General features: G+C 45.8%; 1 protein-coding gene across 4 annotated transcripts in view; it reads right to left on the bottom strand.

The window, feature by feature from the left end:
- depdc5 (DEP domain containing 5, GATOR1 subcomplex subunit) overlaps window positions 1-21,331 on the bottom strand; it is a 78,589-nt gene that overhangs the window by 36,744 nt on the left and 20,514 nt on the right. Inside the window, exons 15-25 of one of the 4 annotated variants that reach the window (XM_033043495.1) lie at window positions 20,886-20,947; window positions 16,409-16,482; window positions 14,874-14,943; window positions 13,335-13,371; window positions 12,037-12,163; window positions 10,580-10,794; window positions 9,174-9,377; window positions 7,529-7,664; window positions 6,515-6,612; window positions 5,677-5,733; window positions 2,417-2,600 (exon numbers count right to left, since the gene is read on the bottom strand). In XM_033043495.1, coding sequence (XP_032899386.1) covers window positions 2,417-2,600; window positions 5,677-5,733; window positions 6,515-6,612; window positions 7,529-7,664; window positions 9,174-9,377; window positions 10,580-10,794; window positions 12,037-12,163; window positions 13,335-13,371; window positions 14,874-14,943; window positions 16,409-16,482; window positions 20,886-20,947 — 1,264 coding nt within the window. Of the gene's footprint in view, window positions 1-2,416; window positions 2,601-5,676; window positions 5,734-6,514; window positions 6,613-7,528; window positions 7,665-9,173; window positions 9,378-10,579; window positions 10,795-12,036; window positions 12,164-13,334; window positions 13,372-14,873; window positions 14,944-16,408; window positions 16,483-20,885; window positions 20,948-21,331 lie in introns of those variants that run through there. The other 3 variants (XM_033043497.1, XM_033043499.1, XM_033043498.1) reach the window with 3 other exon arrangements.

Genomic DNA, 21,331 nt, shown 5'->3' with positions numbered 1-21,331 from the left:
TTTTCACCATTTTATACTCATTTGAGTATAAGAGCAGGGAGGTTCTACTGCAGTTGTACCTGGAGTATTGCGTACAGTTTTGGTCTCCTAATCTGAGAAAATACATTCTTGCCATAGAGGGAGTACAGAGAAGGTTCACCAGACTGATTCCTGGGATGGCAGGACTTTCATATGAAGAAAGACTGGATAGACTCGGCTTGTACTCGCTAGAATTTAGAAGATTGAGGGGGGATCTTATAGAAACTTACAAAATTCTTAAGGGGTTAGACAGGCTAGATGCAGTAAGATTATTCCCGATGTTGGGGAAGTCCAGAACAAGGGGTCACAGTTTAAGGATAAGAGGGAAGTCTTTTAGGACCGAGATGAGAAAATCAATTTTTACACAGAGAGTGGTGAATCTGTGGAATTCTCTGCCACAGAAGGTAGTTGAGGACAGTTCATTGGCTGGATTTAAGAGGGAGTTAGATGTGGCCCTTGTGGCTAAAGGGATCAGGGGCTATGGAGAGAAGGCAGGTATGGGATATTGATTTGGATGATCAGCCATTGTCATATTGAAGGAATTTTTGAAGGAGTAGGAGGGGGACCCACAGCCCCATTTATATCAACGGGTCGATGGTTGAAAGGGTCAAGAACTTCAAATTCCTGGGCGTGCACATCTCTGAAGATCTTTCCTGGTCCGAGAACACTAACGCAATTATCAAAAAAGCTCATCAGCGCCTCTACTTCCTGAGAAGATTACGGAGAGTCGGATTGTCAAGGAAGACTCTCTCTAACTTCTACAGGTGCACAGTCGAGAGCATGCTGACCGGTTGCATCGTGGCTTGGTTCGGCAATTTGAGCGCCCTGGAGAGGAAAAGACTACAAAAAGTAGTAAACACTGCCCAGTCCATCATCGGCTCTGACCTTCCTTCCATCGAGGGGATTTATCGCTGCCTCAAAAAGGCTGGCAGTATCATCAAAGACCCACACCATCCTGGCCACACACTCATCTCCCTGCTACCTTCAGGTAGAAGGTACAGGAGCCTGAAGACTGCAACAACCAGGTTCAGGAATAGCTACTTCCCCTCAGCCATCAGGCTATTAAACCTGGCTCGGACAAAACTCTGATTATTAGCAACCACTTTCTGTTATTTGCACTACCAGTTTATTAATTCATGTGTGTATATATTTATATCATGGTATATGGACACATTTATCTGTTTTGTAGTAAATGCCTACTATTTTCTGTGTGCTTAAGCAAAGCAAGAATTTCATTGTCCTATACAGGGACACATGACAATAAACTCACTTGAACTTGAACTTGAACTTGAATGGTGGTGCAGGCTCGAAGGGCCGAATGGCCTACTCCTGCACCTATTTTCTATGTTTCTATCCCATTCCTCCATTTTATTGTTTAAAGCCACACACCTCTTTGGTAAAGCTGGCATTACACCAAGCTTCTACATACAGACACTTACAAATTAAATAACATTTTAACCTGATCCATTTGTGGAAGTGGAGTGGTTACTTTTAATATTGTAATATAGACCATAGAGCAAAAAAAACGGGCCCTTCAGCCCATGGAGTTTAGGCTGACCATCCATTTGACTACAAATAGGTTTTGCCAATTCTTGTGTGTGGTCAAGAATTATGATGGTATTGTTCTGATTCTGTTCTAGCTCTTTTGCTGTTAAAACCAATTTGACTTTGGGGATCTCCAGCTTGTCGGTCAAGGCGTCTCCTTCCACCCTCCTGACGTCATACACCAAATGTGTTCCCCCTTTGCTGTAAGTTCTGCATTTTAAGATCCAAACTCCAGTGAATTGACACTGGAACACAGATGCTCTTTCTGCATATTTCATATCCAATATCAGGAATTCAAATACTTCATTTTGTTTTTTTGCATTCTCAGATTAAGCAGACACACAATTGCTGTAATTCAATTTGTGATGCAGAGTGGCCAATGATAATGGCCAACAGTAATAATAATAAAAACTTTATTACAGACTCGAGGTCCAGACAAGGGGCAACATTACATAGAAATGCATTGCATATTTAAAAATATCATAAGTACATATAAAATCTTAGTATATCACTTATAAAAGCACCATAAATTATATATATTTTTTAAAAACACGATACATGAATTAAAAATTCAGATTAAACGAATGATCAATGTCCTACAACGAGACAACGATACCAGTGTCTCCACAGCTGGGATTCGTAGCGTGTAGTGCTAACCCTTATGTTTGACAAGTAACTGCTACACTACGTTAAACCTCAAGCAACAGTCCAGGCCCTTTTCTGAATTACGTACCCACTCCCCAGACACATCGTCTGTGTCGTTACACCCCGCCCGATATCTGCCAGTCTCTCCCTGCCTAACAGCAGTAACTGCAAAGCCAAATTTAAAGAAGGGGAAGAATGTATTCCATACCTGTCAACGTCAGTCTCTGGGAGGAGATCGTAACAGCCTTCAGTGTAGTCATTCTGTAAACTCTGCCGGTCTGGGAAGTAGTCTGTAGTGAGTGGCAAGCAGGCAGGTGTGGTGAGAGATTTCCAGTCAACACCCACTGTGCAACAGAAACTGGGCACTACAGGAGGAGCAGACAGCATCAGAACTTCAGCCAGTCAGAAAATCAATTGGACACCAAATTCCACGAGAGGAAGGGTGGGGAAGGGTGGAAAATAAAGCCATTGATTGAGCAGAAAGGAAGAGTGAAAAGAGAAAAATAAAAATTAGCTGTTAAAAAAATTCCTGTATCCAAATTTAACATGCATTTACATTATGCAAAATTTGACAGCAATATCACAACACAAAGGTAACACATTAGTAACTGTTAAGTAGATAAATTAAATGGGTAGTTTTCAAAACAAGGGAAGGGATCATTTGTTTATTGATCATATTTTTCATCCATTGTTAAAAATTAGCAGGATTGGGGTCACTAGGTAAAGTGAGGTTTCACTGTGAATGCTACATTCAACACATACATAATACAGGCAGGCGAAGGAGCAGATCACATACCATGCCACTAAGTCTCAGAGCAGGAACAGGGGGAACAAAAAAATAAGAGCAGAAATCAAAGTGGGAAGTAAAATAAAAACAGTACGAAATCCTGCAAATTCTAACATTATCCTCAGAGAACCTTGCTCTGTTACTCCTGCTGTACCAGGAGTCACATGGAAACTTCTCTCCATCGATATCAGCAAACAAATGTTTAAATTGTTAATCAACTAACAAATATCTGTCCCCGTTCCCCATCAGGTGATGATTGCACAGAGTGCTGCTTACGTTAGACCACAAAAGATTATGTTGGAGTTAAGACATAGTCCATGCATCTGGTCTTTGTTATTTGTTATATTTTGTTTGGTTTTAGAAATGTTCAGACCAAATGCACCTTGTTTATCCGTTCGATTTGTCTTCCCCTTTTCTCAAGCTACGTCTCTCACTGGGTTTCTGTTCCATGGTCAAGAACCGGCTGCAGAATCCAGGTCAAATCGCCACTCCCATCCAGCAAGTCTGGACAGCCCATGTCAGCAGTGTACTCCAGGAAAACAACCTTGAATTTTCCCAAACCCAGTAACTACCAGTCAGTTTACACTCAAGGCCAATATAGGTTTTATGGACCTGATGAGCCCATTCTATGCTGCAAACATTCCATGTTTGTCAAAATCTATCCACAAAACTGTTGTCCCTCAGTTCTGGACCACTTCAGTGAATCTTCTGAACCCTCGCTGAAAGTGTGGCACCCAGAATTCACTCAAGTCCTCTCACTGAGGTTATGGAGTCTGATTTTAACGGCCTGGTACTCCCACAGACTCACTGCCCAAATGGATACACTGTAGAGCAGTCAGAGTCTGCCGATCTGGCTGATCTCCTTCCCACAGCCTCATGCCCATCCCCGCAAACACCCACAACCCTTCACAAGCATGCTCCTGTGGCAGCCCTGGGACCATAAGTTATAGGGTCATACCGCACACAAACAGGCCCCTCATCCCAACTCATCCATGCCTACCTAGATGCCTACTTAGGCTAATCCCATTTGCTTCAATTTGGTCCATATCCCTGAGGAACGTTCAAACCCAAGTACCTGTCCAAATGTCTTTTAAACATTGTAACTGTGCCTGTCCCTGCCGCCTCCTCTGGCACTTTGTTCCATGTACCCATCACCCTGTGTGTGGAACCTGCCCTTTAAATTTTACCCCACTCGCCTTAATCCTGTGCCCTCTAGTTTTAAACTCCCCTACCTTGGGAAAAAGACTGTCTATCCGATCTATCATATAAACGTCCACAAGGTCACCCCTCAGTCTCTTACATTCCAGTGACAACAAGCCCCATCTGTCCAATCTTCTGCATACTCTCAATAACTACCATGCCCTTCCTCTGTGGCTGGAGCCAGAAGACCAGTGAGAGAGCTTGGCTGTATCAGAAGAAAGAAAATCAGAAATAGCAAACACACTGTGCACAATTTTTAGTGACATTAAGCATTACTTAAAGAAAATCTGTAAGATACAAGGCATAATCTGACGAGACAAGACAACCAACAATGAATGAAAATAAAACATTTACAATGCAGTTTCCTCTATAGTTTCCTCTATATTTTCTTCGAACCGAATATCTGACATTTCCCCCTGGGGCGGCACGGTGGTGCAGCTATAGAGCTGCTGCTGTACAGCGCCAGTTCCCCAGGATCGATCTAGACTATGGGCTCTGTATGTACAGAGTTTGTACGTTCTCCCCATGACCGCGTGGGTTTTCCCCGGGTGCTCCGGTTTCCTCCCACACTCCAAGGACGTACAGGTCTTTGGAGTGATTTTTCACAAATCAAAAGCTCAGAGGGGGAAAAACATAGATGAGTGTACATTGGAGCTCTGGAGATGGAAAAGGACTGTTCTGTCAACGAGCAGAAGTGGCTCCACTTAGACTTTAGTTTAGTTTAGTTTAGAGATGCAGCACGGAAACAGGCCCTTTGGCCCATCGGGTCCACGCCGACCAGCGATCCTCGTGTACTGCCACTATCCTACACAGCAGGGACAATTTACAATTATACAAAGCCAATTGACCTTTGGAGTGTGGGAGAAAACTGGAGAACCCGGAAAAAACCCCACAGATCATGGGAATAATGTACAAACTCCGTGCAGACAAGCACCCATAGTCAGGATCAAATCCAGGTCCCTAGTGCCGGAAAGCACCAACTCTACCGCTGCGCCACCGTGCCGTGTTGGACTTCTCCAGTTCAGAAGGCTGTCGACAGTCACTCTTTGAGTAGATTAGGTTGAGATAGATTCTGGATTGAAGGGAACCGGTGGATAATGGGATCAGGTGAAAATGTGGGCAAGGCAGCCATGACATTGAAGACTGGAGCAGACTTGAGACACATGGCGAAGTCCTATTTCCATTTTCTATGTTCCTTGCTTAGACCAGACACTGGGGAGGATGGGGATGGGACAGGATGAAAGCTGCTGATTTGGCCCTAAGTTGGTCGGGTGCTGGAGGAAGAAGACGATGGGACAAAATGCAATAAATGAAATCAGATGCACAAGAGCTGGAAAGAGTCTCTTGGTGGGACATTCCTACAACTACCAGTTCTTTTTGCCATTTACTTCCTCTCCTCTCCTCCCGACCCTCGACCCACACAACTCCATCATTCGACAAGTCTGTCCCTCCACACTTGGACCGTCTCCTCCATGACTCACTTGGGTCCCGGCCAGTCGAGGAGGTCTCGTAGGATGACGCCTGATTCAGAGGGGTCCCTGCAACAAGCACAGTGATCTTGCAATAAGCCATTCTCCAATCAGAGGTACAGAGTCTTCAAGCACATGCAAGGCATAAAAAGAAATGCAAGGGTATTGCAACTAGCCACTTCTCAGTGACCTAATTGTGGCCAATCTCTGTACAAGGACAAAGCGCTTTCTACAAACATTAAACTTACAAAACATTCAATCATTTGATGTCATGAAGTTTCTAAATACCACCTGAAATATTCAGCCTCCCTCAGGGGCAGAGTGGGTGGGGAGGGGGTAGTAGGGGCACGGTGGGAACAGAGGTGGGGCAGAGGGGGGAAAGCGAGAGACAGTGAGAGAAAGACAGAGCGAGAGAAAGAGAGAGTGTGCAAGAGAGAGAGAGAGCACGCAAGGGAGAAAAAAAAGAGAGAAAGCAAGAGAGCTAGGAAGAGTGAGAGAGAGTGAGAGTGAGAAAGAGAGAGAGATAAAGAGAAAGAGAAAGAAAGAAAGAGAGAGAAAGAGAGAAAGAGAGTTAAAGAGAGGGAAGAGAGAAAGAGAGAAAGAGAGGGAACGAAAGAGAGAAAAAGAAAAAGAGAAAAGGCGAAAGTTAGGAATAGTGAGAAAGTGAAAGGGAAAGAGAAAGCGACAAAGGGAGGAGAGAAAGAAAGAGAAAAAGAGAGAAAGCAAGATTAATGTGCGTTGTTCTGACCTGTGTAGTAGATGATTTATTGTAGACTGTCGGGATGGTAGTAACACAAAATTGGACACGTATTATAATGGGAGAGTGAGCCCACACCCTGTATGTTCTCACCTGCACTGTGACTGCTGGCTGGGCTGCTGGCAAAATCATCTGCTCCTGCACTTCCCAGGAAAGACAGGTTATCGGCAATCTGGCGAGCTGCACCTCGCCTGTAAGAGAAAGCAGGCACTCATCGGGATATGTAAGGAGGTTCCAGTCAGGTCACTGGAGAGTGGATGGACCAAACTGAAACAACACATGCTCACTAAAGTCCAGTCAGGGCTCTGGATTTTACACCAGGGTGTTCACACTGCACCAATGGGGGCGGTGGAAACTGGAGTTATCCAACACCCCAACACGTGCGCAGAGACGCTTGGGTGAGACAGAGTTTAGTTTAACAGCGCGGAAACGGGCCTTTCGTCCCACCGAGTCCGAGCCAACCATTGATCCTAATACACTGGCACTGTCCTACACACCACGGACAGTTCACAATTTTACCAAAGTCGATTAACCTACAAACCCGTATGTCTTTGGAATGTGGGGGGAAACTGGAGCACCTGGAGAAAACCCATACGGTCAGCAGGAGAACATGCAAACTCATAGTCAGACTCATACAGCAAGCACCCATAGTCAGGATCGAACCCGGGTCTCTGGCGCTGTAAGGCAGCAACTCTACTGCTGCGCCACTGTGAGAATGGGAGTCAGGGAGTGGAGGAAGAAGGGTGGGGCGTGGAAGTGGCGGTGGGGGGGGGGGGGGGGGGGGGGGGGGGGGGGGGAGTGAGGGAAGGAGAAGAAGAGCAAAAGAGTGACGAAGGGCAGGGCAGGGCAGAGCAGCGAGGAAGTGGGGTAGAGAGGATGTGTGGAGGAGTGAGGGAGGGGATGGACAAAGGGTGAGGGGGCAGTGGGGTTGAAAGGGCACGGAAGGCAGCTCTCTGCCTGATGAGATGTGGTTGCTCTCCAAGGGCACCAAAAAAGGTTGTTGGATGTTCATTCACAATGATGCTGCTGTGTAACACACCGGGAGCCTGCAATGTGACTGCAGCATCTGGTGCACAGGGGCACTGCTCCCTCCGCCTTCATGCCTACCTGCCCGTGGCTTCATGATAGGCCAGCTCCAGCAGCTCTGCCGAGGTGTGTGTGGCATCGCGGGCACCGCTGCCCTGAAGCTCTGCCATATGCTGCCGGGTCTGATGGTGGATCTGGATGGCTTCGCCCGAGGGCCCTACAGAGGAAACACAGGCTTGCACATCACAGCCGGCTCCGCACTACATAGGAGTGTTGAAAAGACCACACGCACACACGGAGAGGGTGGAGAAGGTTGGTCCAGCTTCATGTCAGAAGCGTGGATTGGTCCGGTATTAAGCACGCCCACCTCAGAATCTGAAGATTATATCTCCAAACAACGGAAACAGAAGATGCTGGAAAAACTCAGCAAATCAGGCAGCTTTCGTTGAAGGAGAAACAAAAAAGACCCTTCATCAATAGAGAGAACGTGCGTTAGTCCAGGTAGCAGAACAGACGGAGAGGGCCCAGCACAACCATGCTAACCAACGAGCCCCCTTTTCACCATGGGATTTCCTATCCTAACGACGATGAGAGCACATTGGACTTGCTTTTGTCTGGTATACAGCACTGATTGCTCGCCCACCGATAACTGAGCCATTCACAGACTTGTTTTGCTCGCTGATAGAGTGGAAAGACCATGCGAACTGGCACTTTTCGCTGATGATGGGTCTGGGAAGGAAAGTGGGAGCAGAAAGGGAGGAAGTGGATGAATTTGGGCAGGTCTGGTCAATGATTCATTCATGGTGAGTAAAACCTGCAGCTGTCATGTTCAACTAATAATAATAACTAACAGAAGAATGACTTTCCCCAGCCATTGATTCTTCTTGAAATACATTTTAATATGAGCTCCAAGCAGGAGTGAGTGCACCCATATCTTCAAAGTGGTACAGACCGAGAGCCAGCCCTGTACATGACTGTGAACATCGCAGTAAGTGTCCTCTGCTCACTCCCCTCTAGCCCCACAGTGCTCCAGTGTACTGCAGCAGTCTTAGCTGCTGAACTGGTTTGGTTTAGCTTAGTTTAGAGATACAGCGCGGAAACAGTCCCTTCAGCCCACCGAGAGCGCACCGACCAGCGATCCCCGCACATTGACACTATCCCACTCGCACTAGGGACAATTTACATTTATACCAATCCAATTAACCTACAAACCTGTGCTTCTTTGGAGTGCAGAAGATCTCGAAGAAAACAGGGATTTATTGACCAGTTAGCTTGACATTGGTAGCGGGGAAGATGCTGGAGTCAATTATAAACGATGAAATAGCAGCACATTTGGATAGCAGTAACAGGATCGGTCTGAATCAGCATGGATTTACGATGGGGAAATCATGCTTGACTAATCTTCTGGAATTTTTTGAGGATGCAACTAGGAAAATGAACAAGGGAGAGCCAGTGGATGTAGTGTACCTGGACTTTCAGAAAGCCTTTGATAAGTTTCCACATAGTGGGCAAAATTATAGCACATGGTATTGGGGGTAGGGTACTGACATGGATAGAAAATTGGTTGGCAGACGGGAAACAAAGAGTAAGGATTAACGGGTCCCATTCAGAAAGAGCAGTTAACCCAAGTAGCACTTGGGGCAACCAAGCCATGAGCAAAGCTACCAGCTAGCTTTCCCTTTCAGTGTCGTACTGTGTGTAATGAGGAGCCAGCCCACTCACTTACCCACGGGGAACGTGTGCATCCACCTCCTCCGGTTGGACGTCAGCTTCATGGGCATCCGCGAAGGTGCAAATGGGTTGATGAGTGCCCGCTGGGGTGTGTACCCGCCGGGCCGTATATGCAGCATGGACTCAGCGCTGCCCACATGGAAACGTCCTGGAGCACTGGAGTCCCGCTGCTGTGAGTCGATCATTCGCTCCAGGATATCTGCAACATCGAGGTTGGAAACAGCAGAAGGATTAGGTTCAGCAGGAAATTGTAACCAAAATCCCCGCTATCAGAAATGTCAGCAAATGCTGGTCTGACACCTCCTGATGGCACACAACAATACATCAGGTGGCACTTAGTTTAGTTTATTTCAGAGTACAGCGCGGAAACACCGAGTCCGCGCCAATCAGCGATCCCCGTACACTAGCACTATCCTAGTACACACACCAAGGACAATTTACAGTCTTTACAGAAGTCAATTAACCTACAAACCTGTATAGCTTTGGAGTGTGGGAGGAAACCGGATCTCCCGGAGAAAACGCACGTGGTCCCAGGGAGAATGTACAAACTGACAGCACCCGTAGTCAGGATCGAACCGGGGTCTCTGGCGCTGAAAGGCAGCAACTCTACCGCTGCGTTATCGTGCCGCCTTAGTACTATTGTGCTGGGTTTCCTAAGTCTGCAATCTCAAGGATGACCCACGTGTCAGAGCACAGCCCACGTACAGCAGTCTGCAATTCTGTAGTACAGGTCCTGATATCAGGGCCAGAAGGTATATAATAAATGGCAGAATCTGTAGTGTAGAGTCAGGACAATACACCACATCATCCTAACTAACTAATGAATCTCAGGGTGGAGAACTGCAAGCTGCCCTTTCAACAACATCCTGACATTTGCCAGGGCTAAAAGGCAGGTCTGGAATAATCTTGGGACATTCACCAGGACCACCAACAATCTGCTGAAGGAACAGGGGATTGAGCAGCATTTATAGGGGGAAGGAACTATTGATGTTTTGAATGAAAACCATTTATCCTGAATCCAGTGTTGATATGATCTTTCAAAGTCCGGATGTCGGGCTTCAAACGGAATCATCAACAGTTCCTTTCCCTCCTCAGATGCTGCCTAACCCCCTGAAATGTTCCAGTAGATGGCTTGTTGCTCTACATTCCAGCATCTGTAATCTCCACATTCACCAGGACGTTTTGCTACGTTAAAGCTGTTATACAAATGAGAACGACTGTCGTTATTGCCAGTGCTGGGAGATGTACCCAGATCAGTCTTGGGACTACACCTCGAAGAACTGCAAATGAGACGGGCACAAAGTGACCAAAGTCGTCACCATCCCTCTCAGCTGGACCTCAAGAGCGCGGCAGAAAGCCGCACTTACAATAAAATTGTAGAAATCCAAGCGCGCTCCTCACCCCTGGTGCTGGTGTAACCCAGAGAGCTGCTGACTTCGTACTGGTGGAGGTGGGGCCGTGGGATCAGGAGGATGTTTGAAATCTTTCCCAGGGAGCTGTCATCTGAGGCCTGGCTCCGGACCTCCTCCAGGGGCAGGGTCCCTCGGTGGTGGGGCGGGCTGTTCGAAACGTCAAAGGAGCTGGAACTCTTTCTGGTGTGACTCTCGCGTACAGGCCTAGGATCAGAGACATAAAATGCCAGTCATTCTACAGAAACACTGCATATGCATATTAGTTTGATCAAGAGGTGGAAGGCAAGTTACTGGAGCCATTACTGCAGTAGGTTTGAAAATCTCAATAGTTACCAACGTGCAAATTTGTCTTGGGGGGGAACGGGGTGAGGGTTGAGCAGTGATATATATAAGATTCAAGATTCAAGAGAATTTATTGTCATGTTTCCCTGATAGGACAATGAAAGTCTTGCTTTGCTTCAGCACACAGAACATAGTAGGCATGACTACAGAACAGATCAGTGTGTCCAGAAACCATTATATAAATATATACACGCATGAATAAATAAACTAATAAAGTGCAAATAACAGATAATGGGCTATTAATGTTCAGAGTTTTGTCCGAGCCAAGTATAATAGCCTGATGGCTGTGGGGAAGTAGCTATTCCTGAACCTGGTCGTTGCAGTCTTCAGGCTCCTGTACCTTCTACCTGAAGGTAGCGGGGAGATGAGTGTGTGGCCAGGATGGTGTGGGTCCTTGATGATACTGCCAGTCTTTTTGAGGCAGTGACTGCGATATAACCTAGCAAATCAATGAAAGAACTCAGGAATAGTCCTTTCATAATAGAATAATATTCTGAACACAAAGCACTTTATTCGGAGTCTTCATCTTCTTGCGTATGACGTGCACAGCCTAAAGTTGTAGGTCAACTTGTTCTATTTGACCTTTTGTTTGTGCATGTCGGGTTGATTGCATTAGTCGAAACAAGTGGACCATGTCAAGGTTGCACTCTCCCGCCCATTCCTGGAGTGCAGGTGGCAAAGCAGTGATCTTATAGAGGTGTATATAATCAGGAGGGGATCAGATAGGGTGGATGCACAGTCTTTTACCTAAAGTAGGGACATCAAGAACCAGTGGACATGGGTTTAAGCTGAGAGGAGAAAGTTCCAACAGGAACCTGAGGGGCAACTTTGTCCTCACAGAGGGCGGTGGGTGTAAGGAATGAGCAGCCAGAGGTCGTTGAGGCAGGTACCATTACAACATTTAAATGAAAACTGGATACATGGATAGGAAAGGTTAAGAGGGATATAGGCCAAATATGAGCAGGTAGGACTAGCGTAGGTGGGGCATCTTGGTTGGCTTGGGCAAGTTGGGCCAATGGGCCTGTTTCTGTGCTGTAAGACTATAACTCTAAAATAAGATTCCAGAAAGGAAACAAAGTCTTGAGCAACAGTCGTAAAATTCACCTGAAGGAGGTGGGCCTTTGAGCACAAGATGGTCCTGGTAACCGGAATACCTGGCCATCGTACCCATCGTAATCCACCTGGATCGGGAGGTTGTTCTCCGATTCCTTTGGGCTGCTGGCACCAATGGCTAAAGATGAAGCAAAGCAGAATGAACAAGGGCAGGATGATGAAGATCCATGGTTCTTTCCTTCAATGACTGTAGAACCGCACTATCATCCCTCACAGAGTCGCCACTATCCCAACAACACAGAGCTTTAATGGATGCCTAACAACACTGCCTTTGTTCTAGCTTCACATTGCTTCTAAATCCTCTTGGCCAAATTATCAACAGAGACTAAGAATTACCCAACACTTAATTCATTACAGATCATTGAAATCCATTAAAGCTCAGTATTACATTTAAGGTTGGGACTTGTTGGCTCGTCCCATTTGGGAATTCTTTGAAGGAGCACAAGATACTGCGTTAAGGTTACAAACCAAGAATTGGGAAGTGTGATCAGCTTGACACGATGAGGCCAATGGGTGCTGAGGCCAATCGGCGCCCCCTCACCACCTGCCATCTGACTCTACTGTGTGGCCATCCACACAGTCCTATTTCATCCCAGCACGGGACAACCACGGACTGGGGACACCGGGCTCTCACTCAGGGTTGGCACTTCACTCAGACCTGCCTGCAAACACCACAGACTGTGGATTAACCCATGAGTCCTGCAGTGAGCAACCCTGGAGAAACTCACACAGAATCATCATTACACTGACCTCCAATAACTCTATAAAGTATGTTCCACCAACGGTCAAGGCTAATCCACAGTTCTGATGAGAGGTTACCTGAAACGTGATCAGTTTCCCTCCCCACAGACGCTGCCTGACCCGCTGAGTGATTCTTGCCTTTTCTGCTTTCACTCAAAATAAATGCAATTGGGCCAAAAACAGTCTGTGCCCTTCACAGCTGGAGCGGGAGGGTGGATGGATGTGGGGCTGCTTCATGTGGTAGAATCTCCAGGAATATTCCCGCTGGAGTTGGGAGCCCTCGTCATAACTGGCGGAGTGCAGCTGGATTTTCCAGCTTTTACTGAATCTCTCCAGCGTTACTGATTACCAATTCATTTAAAGGCAGCAGGTACCTGATTATCAGGAGTCTGCAGCAGATATAAGGGAACCAAACCTCCAACTGATCACTCCCATTTTACAACAGGCCCAGTTTTGCCAAGTACATCACTGACAGGGTCCAACATTTCCTTCACTATGGGGCTAATCTCCATGGCAACACACAAGTGAGAGATGTTGCAAGTACTTACTGTTATCTCGATTTGTTTTGCTTTTCTCTGCTGGTGTCTGGAGAAACAGAACAGGCCTTTAGTGAAATCATTCCATGCAAGAGATTTAAATATAATAATGATCATGCAAACTGGAATTAAAACCCACATCTTGAAACATCCTCTTTAAAAGAAAAACACCAACCTTGAAACAGAAATATCAGGTAGGAGAAGTCCCACCTATCCAACCAAAGAGAGGGGAGTGGGGCTCGTAGACTGGGGGAAGGGGTAGAAATATCTCGGGGGGGGGGAGGGTAACGACTTCACGGCACACAGGTAGATCTTAAAATGTTATTTAAAAAAATATCTGATTACTCTTTTTGCAACCAAGGTAAGTAAAGGACCAAGGGCAAGCTTTTTGGTTGCAGAAAGACTAAACCATGAGAACAATAAACTCTTCACACCAGCAACACACCTGGAACCGCTTACATTGATGGCACAGCTGGAATTCCCATTAATTGAGGGAACTCACCCCTGCAGCAACACACACTTTCCTGAAGTAAGGGCCTCACAGCAGGTGGGGAACCCGGCTGAAGCTGCTCTTCAATGAGAATGGGCATGAACTGCTGCCTGGCCTGGTTCAGCTAATCCAGTTCAGGCCTGCCACTGAACTTGAATACCCAGGCCACACACAGTACATACCACTCGCGTCTTGTTTAAACCATTGTGATCATCTATTCCCTCTCAAACTCCACAGTTATAGAAAATAGAACGGTACAGCACAGGAACAAGCTCTTTAGCCCACAATGTCGATACCGAAAATGATTCCAAGACCAAATCTTACCTGCCTGCAAATAATCTATATCCCTCCATTCTTGGCTTATCAATATGCCTACCCAATAGACTCTTAAATACCACTATCATATCTGCCTCAACCACTGCCCCCGGCAGCACATTCCAGCATTCACTTCTGTGCAAAAGAAAAAGCACCGCACATGGCCTTTAAACATTGCCCCTCTCACCTTAAAGCAATGCCATCTAATATATTGATATTTTCATCCTGGGGAAAAGGTTCAGACTGTCTACCCTATCTTTGCCTCTCATAATTGTATATACTTCTATCAGGTCTCCCTGCAACCTCTGGCACCCCTGAGAAAACAATCCACGTCTGTTCAACCTCTCCCTGTAATTAATACCCCCTAATCCAGGCATCATTCTAGCCAACCTCGTCTGTACCCTTTCCAAAGCCTCCACATCCTTCCTGCAGTAGGATGACCATAACTGCACGCAATACTCCAAATGCATCTTAACCAAGTCCTCTAAAGCTGCATCATGACCTTCTGTCTCAATGCCCCATCCACATGCCTTCTTTACCACTCTACCTACTTGTGTTGCCAGTTTCAGGGAGTAATGGACTTGGAACACAAGATCCCTCTGCACATCAGTGCCGTTAAGAGTCATGCCATTAATTGTAAATTAAACAACGTGTGCCCCTGAGGAGCTCTCATTAACGTTAATACCCAATGCCTCACATTTTGTAAAAGCTTATGCATTTCATGCCTCAATCTATCCACAACTCACTTTCCTTGCTGCAAGTTTAATGCGAGGAATGAAGCCATCACAATATAACTGACTCTTGGACGTGTAGAAGCTGTAAATAAACAGAAGAAACCAAGTCAGTCCACAAAGAAACTTCCAAAAAGGCACACTTTGCTTGTATAATAAAAAACCGACAAACAAAATCCAAAATTGTTTACATTATAAATATCAAACGGCATCAAGTTTGCAGAAGGTTTTCGGCCCGAAACGTTGCCCATTTCCTTCGCTCCATAGATGCTGCTGCACCCGCTGAGTTTCTCCAGTATTTTTGTGTACCTTCACGTTTTTCACTGCAGGTTCAGTTTCCTTTTAACTGAGAACCACCTCAATGCCCACCTCCGTTGTCGACTCTCATCTCTGCCTTTCCACATGCCACTCTCCCTGTACTTCTCACAGATTTTACTGTTCCTTCACATCTCCCTTGAGCCCGCCCCTCCCTCCCCACACTCCCAGTTAAAACCCAGTAGCAATAAAAAGCCAAAAAGCACCGTACAAGTGCTTTTACCTTGGGGTAAAAGGCAGGTTCGCCAAAAAACATACAAAATCATGGAACTTTGGTGGATTAGGCAACAATAAACAAGGATCTCAGCCACCTAGAGTTTCTGAGTCTTGATCCAACGTGGAACAGATTGTTGACTACAAAACAGGAGGATGCAGGCCCATGAACCTGCTCTCTTTCCATCCCCATTTACCCATCACTTCTCACCTTTACTGGCTACGCTCCAGATCCACATAATCTTCCCATCCCAACCAACTACATTTCACCTTTATTCCAGATGTGTGCACCACCCCTATTCCAATGTAACAATCACACTTCACCAATGCTGTGGCTGAATGGTGGGAAAGTGAAAGCTGGTGACCCTCTCCCTTGATGTTGATGCCCGGCGGATTAGGTGAGCACACACTGTACCATGGGTGTGCTGGGGAGGGAAAAGCCACACACAGCCTTCAGGGAATACTGCCCACGGCAGGCAGATTTTCTGTACTTCCGCTGAATGGCTCAGAGAAAGAGACGGCAAGGAGGAGTTTTCTTGTTTCGAATCTTCATGCGCCAGAGCACAGAACATATTCGAAGTGTGGTTACCACAATAATGGGTGATTTACAGGAACTTATTCATGTACGGCAAATTCGTACCTACATCAATGAAACGTTGGTTGAGGGCTATATAATGGCCACCACATCACGGAGGACTCCTGCTTTCATTTATATTTTATCAAAAAATCTTTTTTAATACGTTTTACCCAAGGAAGCAGAAATGGTGTTGGCTCATCATCCCATCAGTAGATACACCTCGACAGTGCAGTACCCAGTACTGCACTGAGCACGGACCCGAGTCCTAGCCTCCGCTTTCCGCAGTGGAACTCAGATCCATGGCCTTCGACTGTCTACCTTCTGACAAAGGAACAGCTTACACAGACCCAAGGCACTGGCAGTGTTGGCTTTATAGCTGAGTTTGCTGCAGTCACACCAACATCCATTTGGCGGCAAGGAAAGTGAACCTGCGACGACTACCCACCTGTGGTTTATCCAGTGGGGAATGTTGTAGTCGTCACCCAGCCGAGAATCTCCAGGGACACTTCGATTGTGCAGCTGTTCAATAGAGAGAAGTTTAAATATTTCACACCAACAAAACACAGAAAATTCCAGGAGAACATTGCAGAGCTTAGTGAAGGATAACATGAACCAACCTGGGCAGGAAGGCCAGAGTTGTAACCATGAATAAACATTATAAACAAGATCTGGTGTTATGCAGGGCCACCACCCCTCCTGATCTAATCAGCATCTCAGCAGGCTGCTCGTGTACAAGGCATGCTTCTGACACCCATCAACTGCACATTTCAGGACCAAAGAAAGCAAGCCTTTCTTGATCCGGGTCCTCTGATGCACCAGCATTTATAAATCACTATATAAAGATTGAACATGACTGAACTAGACTGTAGAGGAGAGATTACTGGGCATCCATCACAGTCGCTGAGCTGAGTGTTCATGAGGACCCAATTGTATTATGATGGGTGGACTTCTTTGCAATCAGACATCTGTGAAACTGAGGAAGGTTCGAGAACTTGCAAAGTGTGAATATTGCCTCCCTGTTGCATGTGTTACTGAGCGGCTTACGGAACCTACAATGCTGGAGAAAAGATTAAAATTTCTAACACTGGACCGGATGGAAGGCAGCTCTAAAGTTCCACAATAGCAAGGCCACTGTCCACTATAAACAGTATACATTCCTCATCATTCAGATGTTCCAGGGTGGTTTTCTATTGTATCTGACACTTGGCCTTCCCATGAAACCCAAAATGCTCAGGCCTCAACTCTGATACAAGAAAGTATCACTGATGGGGATGAGTCAGAGTACAGAAGAGAGATCGAGCAACTGTCCATATGGTGCCAGCGCAATAACCTGGCCCTCAACACCAGCAAAACCAAGGAACTGATTGTGGACTTTGGAAGGAGTAGGAGGGGGACCCACAGCCCCATTTATATCAACGGGTCGATGGTTGAAAGGGTCAAGAGCTTCAAATTCCTGGGCGTGCACATCTCTGAAGATCTTTCCTGGTCCGAGAACACTAATGCAATCATCAAAAAAGCACATCAGCGCCTCTACTTCCTGAGAAGATTACGGAGAGTCGGATTGTCAAGGAAGACTCTCTCTAACTTCTACAGGTGCACAGTCGAGAGCATGCTGACCGGTTGCATCGTGGCTTGGTTCGGCAATTTGAGCGCCCTGGAAAGGAAAAGACTACAAAAAGTAGTAAACACTGCCCAGTCCATCATCGGCTCTGACCTTCCTTCCATCGAGGGGATTTATCGCAGTCGCTGCCTCAAAAAGGCTGGCAGTATCATCAAAGACCCACACCATCCTGGCCACACACTCATCTCCCTGCTACCTTCAGGTAGAAGGTACAGGAGCCTGAAGACTGCAACAACCAGGTTCAGGAATAGTTACTTCCCCTCAGCCATCAGGCTATTAAACCTGGCTCAGACAAAACTCTGATTATTACCAACCACTTTCTGTTATTTGCACTATCAGTTTATTTATTCATGTGTGTATATATTTATATCATGGTATATGGACACATTTATCTGTTTTGTAGTAAATGCCTACTATTTTCTGTGTGCTTAAGCAAAGCAAGAATTTCATTGTCCTATACAGGGACACATGACAATAAACTCACTTGAACTTGAACTTGAACCGTGCCAGTAGGAGTTCAGAAGGAATGAACCTCTGTAAGAGTTAAAGCGATAGCCGCCATTTTATACAACTAATTCCAACCATTTTGAGCTGTAACCTCCATTTTATATGGATGCTAATAGTTTAAACTATTTTAGCTGTAACCTCCATTTTATATGAATGCTAATAGTTTTAACTATTTTAGCTGTAGCCTCCATTTTGTATTGATGCTAATTTAAAGTGCTGAGTGCTGCAATAATATTATTGCAAGCACGTATGAAGTGAGCTCACTCTGTCTGCGAGAACTAAGATAAGAGCCACTCTCAGAGCTAGTGTCCTGCAGAAAGGTGGGTACAGAACAATGGAGGCTTTGTGACTTCCCTAGACTCGTCAAACCTCCCTTACATTCTCATAGCTTACTAACATATTGAAAAACTATAATCTTGTATCATTTTAACTGAGCTTCTTTGTTCTTCAACCTGTTTTTGCTGTATAAATATGACTGTATCTCCATGTATTGCTCAGAGAGGGAATAGCACCAGGTTTTTGTGTGAACCGCTCCACGCAACTGCTTTTATTCCTCACCTAGGTGACATCACGAGTAAAGACTCTTTTTTCTTTGAAACTTGTGTTTTGGGTTATTTTACTCGTTGGGCTCGGCAGACGTCTACACCTCATGGCATTGACTGTGGGTGCAACAAGGAAAAGGTACACACAGTGCAGTTGCTGCCATGGCAAATTTAGAAATCTTTGAGACAGAAAATAGAAGCTTGTGTTGCCAAACTAACTTCTGAAGGGTGGATTATCGACAAGCAGGTCCCTCTGGAAATTGGGTTTTGATAACTAACCTGAACAAAGGGCCGTTCAGCCCCTAGTTGAATATTCTCATGGAACAACATATTATGTGGTGCCACAACAAATATCTCCTGGAAATCTAATCACATTAAATTTCGTTCAGACTTCGGTCTGGATGACAATAAAAGGCTATTCTATTCTATTCTATTCTATTCTATTCACTAGTCCTCTTTATCTGTTTTCTGTAATCATCAAAGAATTTCAATGAATTAGTCAAACACAAATTCTATTTCATTAAAGGACATCAACTCTGCATGCATTATGGCTTTCTGTAGATCCTGTTGATGCTCCCTTAATAACCCCAGTATTTCCCCAATGATATGCACTTGGCTAACTGGATTATATTTTCCTGTCCACCTTCCCCTTATTTCCCAATCCCCTGCGAATATTCCAGAATCCAGAACATTTGGGAAGTTGGCAACAAATGGCTCTGAAACCCTGGGATGCAGGTGGTCAAGTCAGGGGGACATCAGCCTATGGCACTGTTTCTCTTTGTTCAAGTTCCTCCCTCACTTTAGCTCTGAACCTTGCATTATTAGGACACTTTCACTTTCTTCCACCAGGGAGACAGATGCGAAACATCTGTTCAAAGTCCCACATTTCCTGTAATTATTTCTACTCTTTCACCCTGGTCGCTTTTATAAACTAATGAAAACAGACTTTAAGACTTTCTACATTTCTTCTTTGCTTATACACTCAATTTATTTTTCCCATCTTTATTTGGCAGATTCTTTAACTTCTGACTAGTCTTTGTTCGCCATGGATCCTTCTCTTAAAATCTCTACAGTTCAATGAAATGCATCTTAATGAATTATCTCTTTAAAAAGTGCATACTGTCGTTGTGTCCTTGGGCAAGACACTTCACCCACCTTTGCCTGTGAGTGAATGTGTGTGAGTGACTGGTGGTGGTCGGAGGGGCCGTAGGCGCAGATTAGCAGCCACGCTTCCGTCAGTCTGCCCCAGGGCAGCTGTGGCTACAGAAGTAGCTCACCACCACCGAGTGTGACTGAGGAATGTATGAATAATGCGATGTAAAGCGCCTTGAGTATTCTAGAAAGGCGCTATATAAATCCCATCCATTATTATTATTAAATGTGTGTTTATGTTCTACTATATTTCTTTTTATCCCCTGACCACACTGCCTAACCATGATTAATTATCATTGGAACTGCCCTCATTTAAGGCCCAAGGCTCACACTGGCACTGAAAGTTCTCTCATGTTGTGATCATCTTTTCCATCCCGTGGAGGGGAGTGTAGAAGTTACCTAAAATTAGAATATTCAACATTCATACCGCTGGGTTGTAAGCTGTCCAAGGAAATTAGATGCTGTTCCTCCAATTTGCATGTGGCCACACTCTGGCCATGGAGGAGGCCCAGGACAGAAAGGTCAGTATGGGAATGGGAAGGGGGGGGGGGGGGTGGTGGAAATGGATAGCAACCGGGAGATCCAGTAGGCCTCAGCGGACCGAGCATAAATGTTCAGCGAAACGGTCACCGAGTCTACGCTTCGTTTTTCCAATATACAGGAACCCGCACCAGGAACACCGGATGCAATAGATGAGGTAGGAGAGGTGCAATTCCACCCCTTTCCACAGAGACTGCTCCCTCTGCACCTCCTTGGTTCACTCATCCCTTCCTACCAAAACCACCCACTGCCCCAGTACTTTCCCCTGCAACCTCAGGAGATGCAACTCCTGTTCTTATATCTCTTCCCTCGACTCCATCCACCAACCCTCAACAGTCCTTCCAGGTGAGACAGACCACCATCACTTCCTGCATAAGTCAGGTTGATGACAGTCTTGAATTTCAGGCTTTATTTTGACACGTAATCCATGAATTCTGTGGAATGATTAATATAACATCCAGAATCGCCACAGTTGACCGAGCTGTTCAGCTCACATGCAACAGTTCTCAGCTTGTTCCCACACAGGAGCCAAACACAGTCCACGACCGGCACAGACTCACCTTAAATAACGGCACAGCATGAAGGGGCTGCTCTCCCATACACACCAAGTCAACACCAATACCTGTACGGCAGAGATAACAGCTGTGAGCAAACAGGATCAGCGATCAAAAGGGTAAATACCAAATATGCTCGATTGGTTGACTAACACATCTCTCCCAAACTTCTGAGCAAATACCAAACATTCTCTATCAACTGACTAACACAATTCTCCCCAAAACAGAGAGCACAATATGTCATGTGGATGGCAGGGAGTACAGGGCGATCAACACACAGTGACGTGCAGTGGCCGAATGTGGGACTGCCCTCTGGAAGTCCGCATTCTAATCATGTGGAGGACAAAGCTTCACTCAGTTTGCAGACTGTAGTTTTCTGTGAGAAAACCAAGGAGCGACACAGTGGAAAGTTAGAGCCACACCTGGCTTAGTGGCAGAGATGAAGAGTCAGG

This window comes from Amblyraja radiata, chromosome 25 (genome assembly GCF_010909765.2).
Source record: "Amblyraja radiata isolate CabotCenter1 chromosome 25, sAmbRad1.1.pri, whole genome shotgun sequence".
Taxonomy (NCBI): domain Eukaryota; kingdom Metazoa; phylum Chordata; class Chondrichthyes; order Rajiformes; family Rajidae; genus Amblyraja; species Amblyraja radiata.
This window is presented reverse-complemented; position numbering and strand designations above follow the sequence as displayed.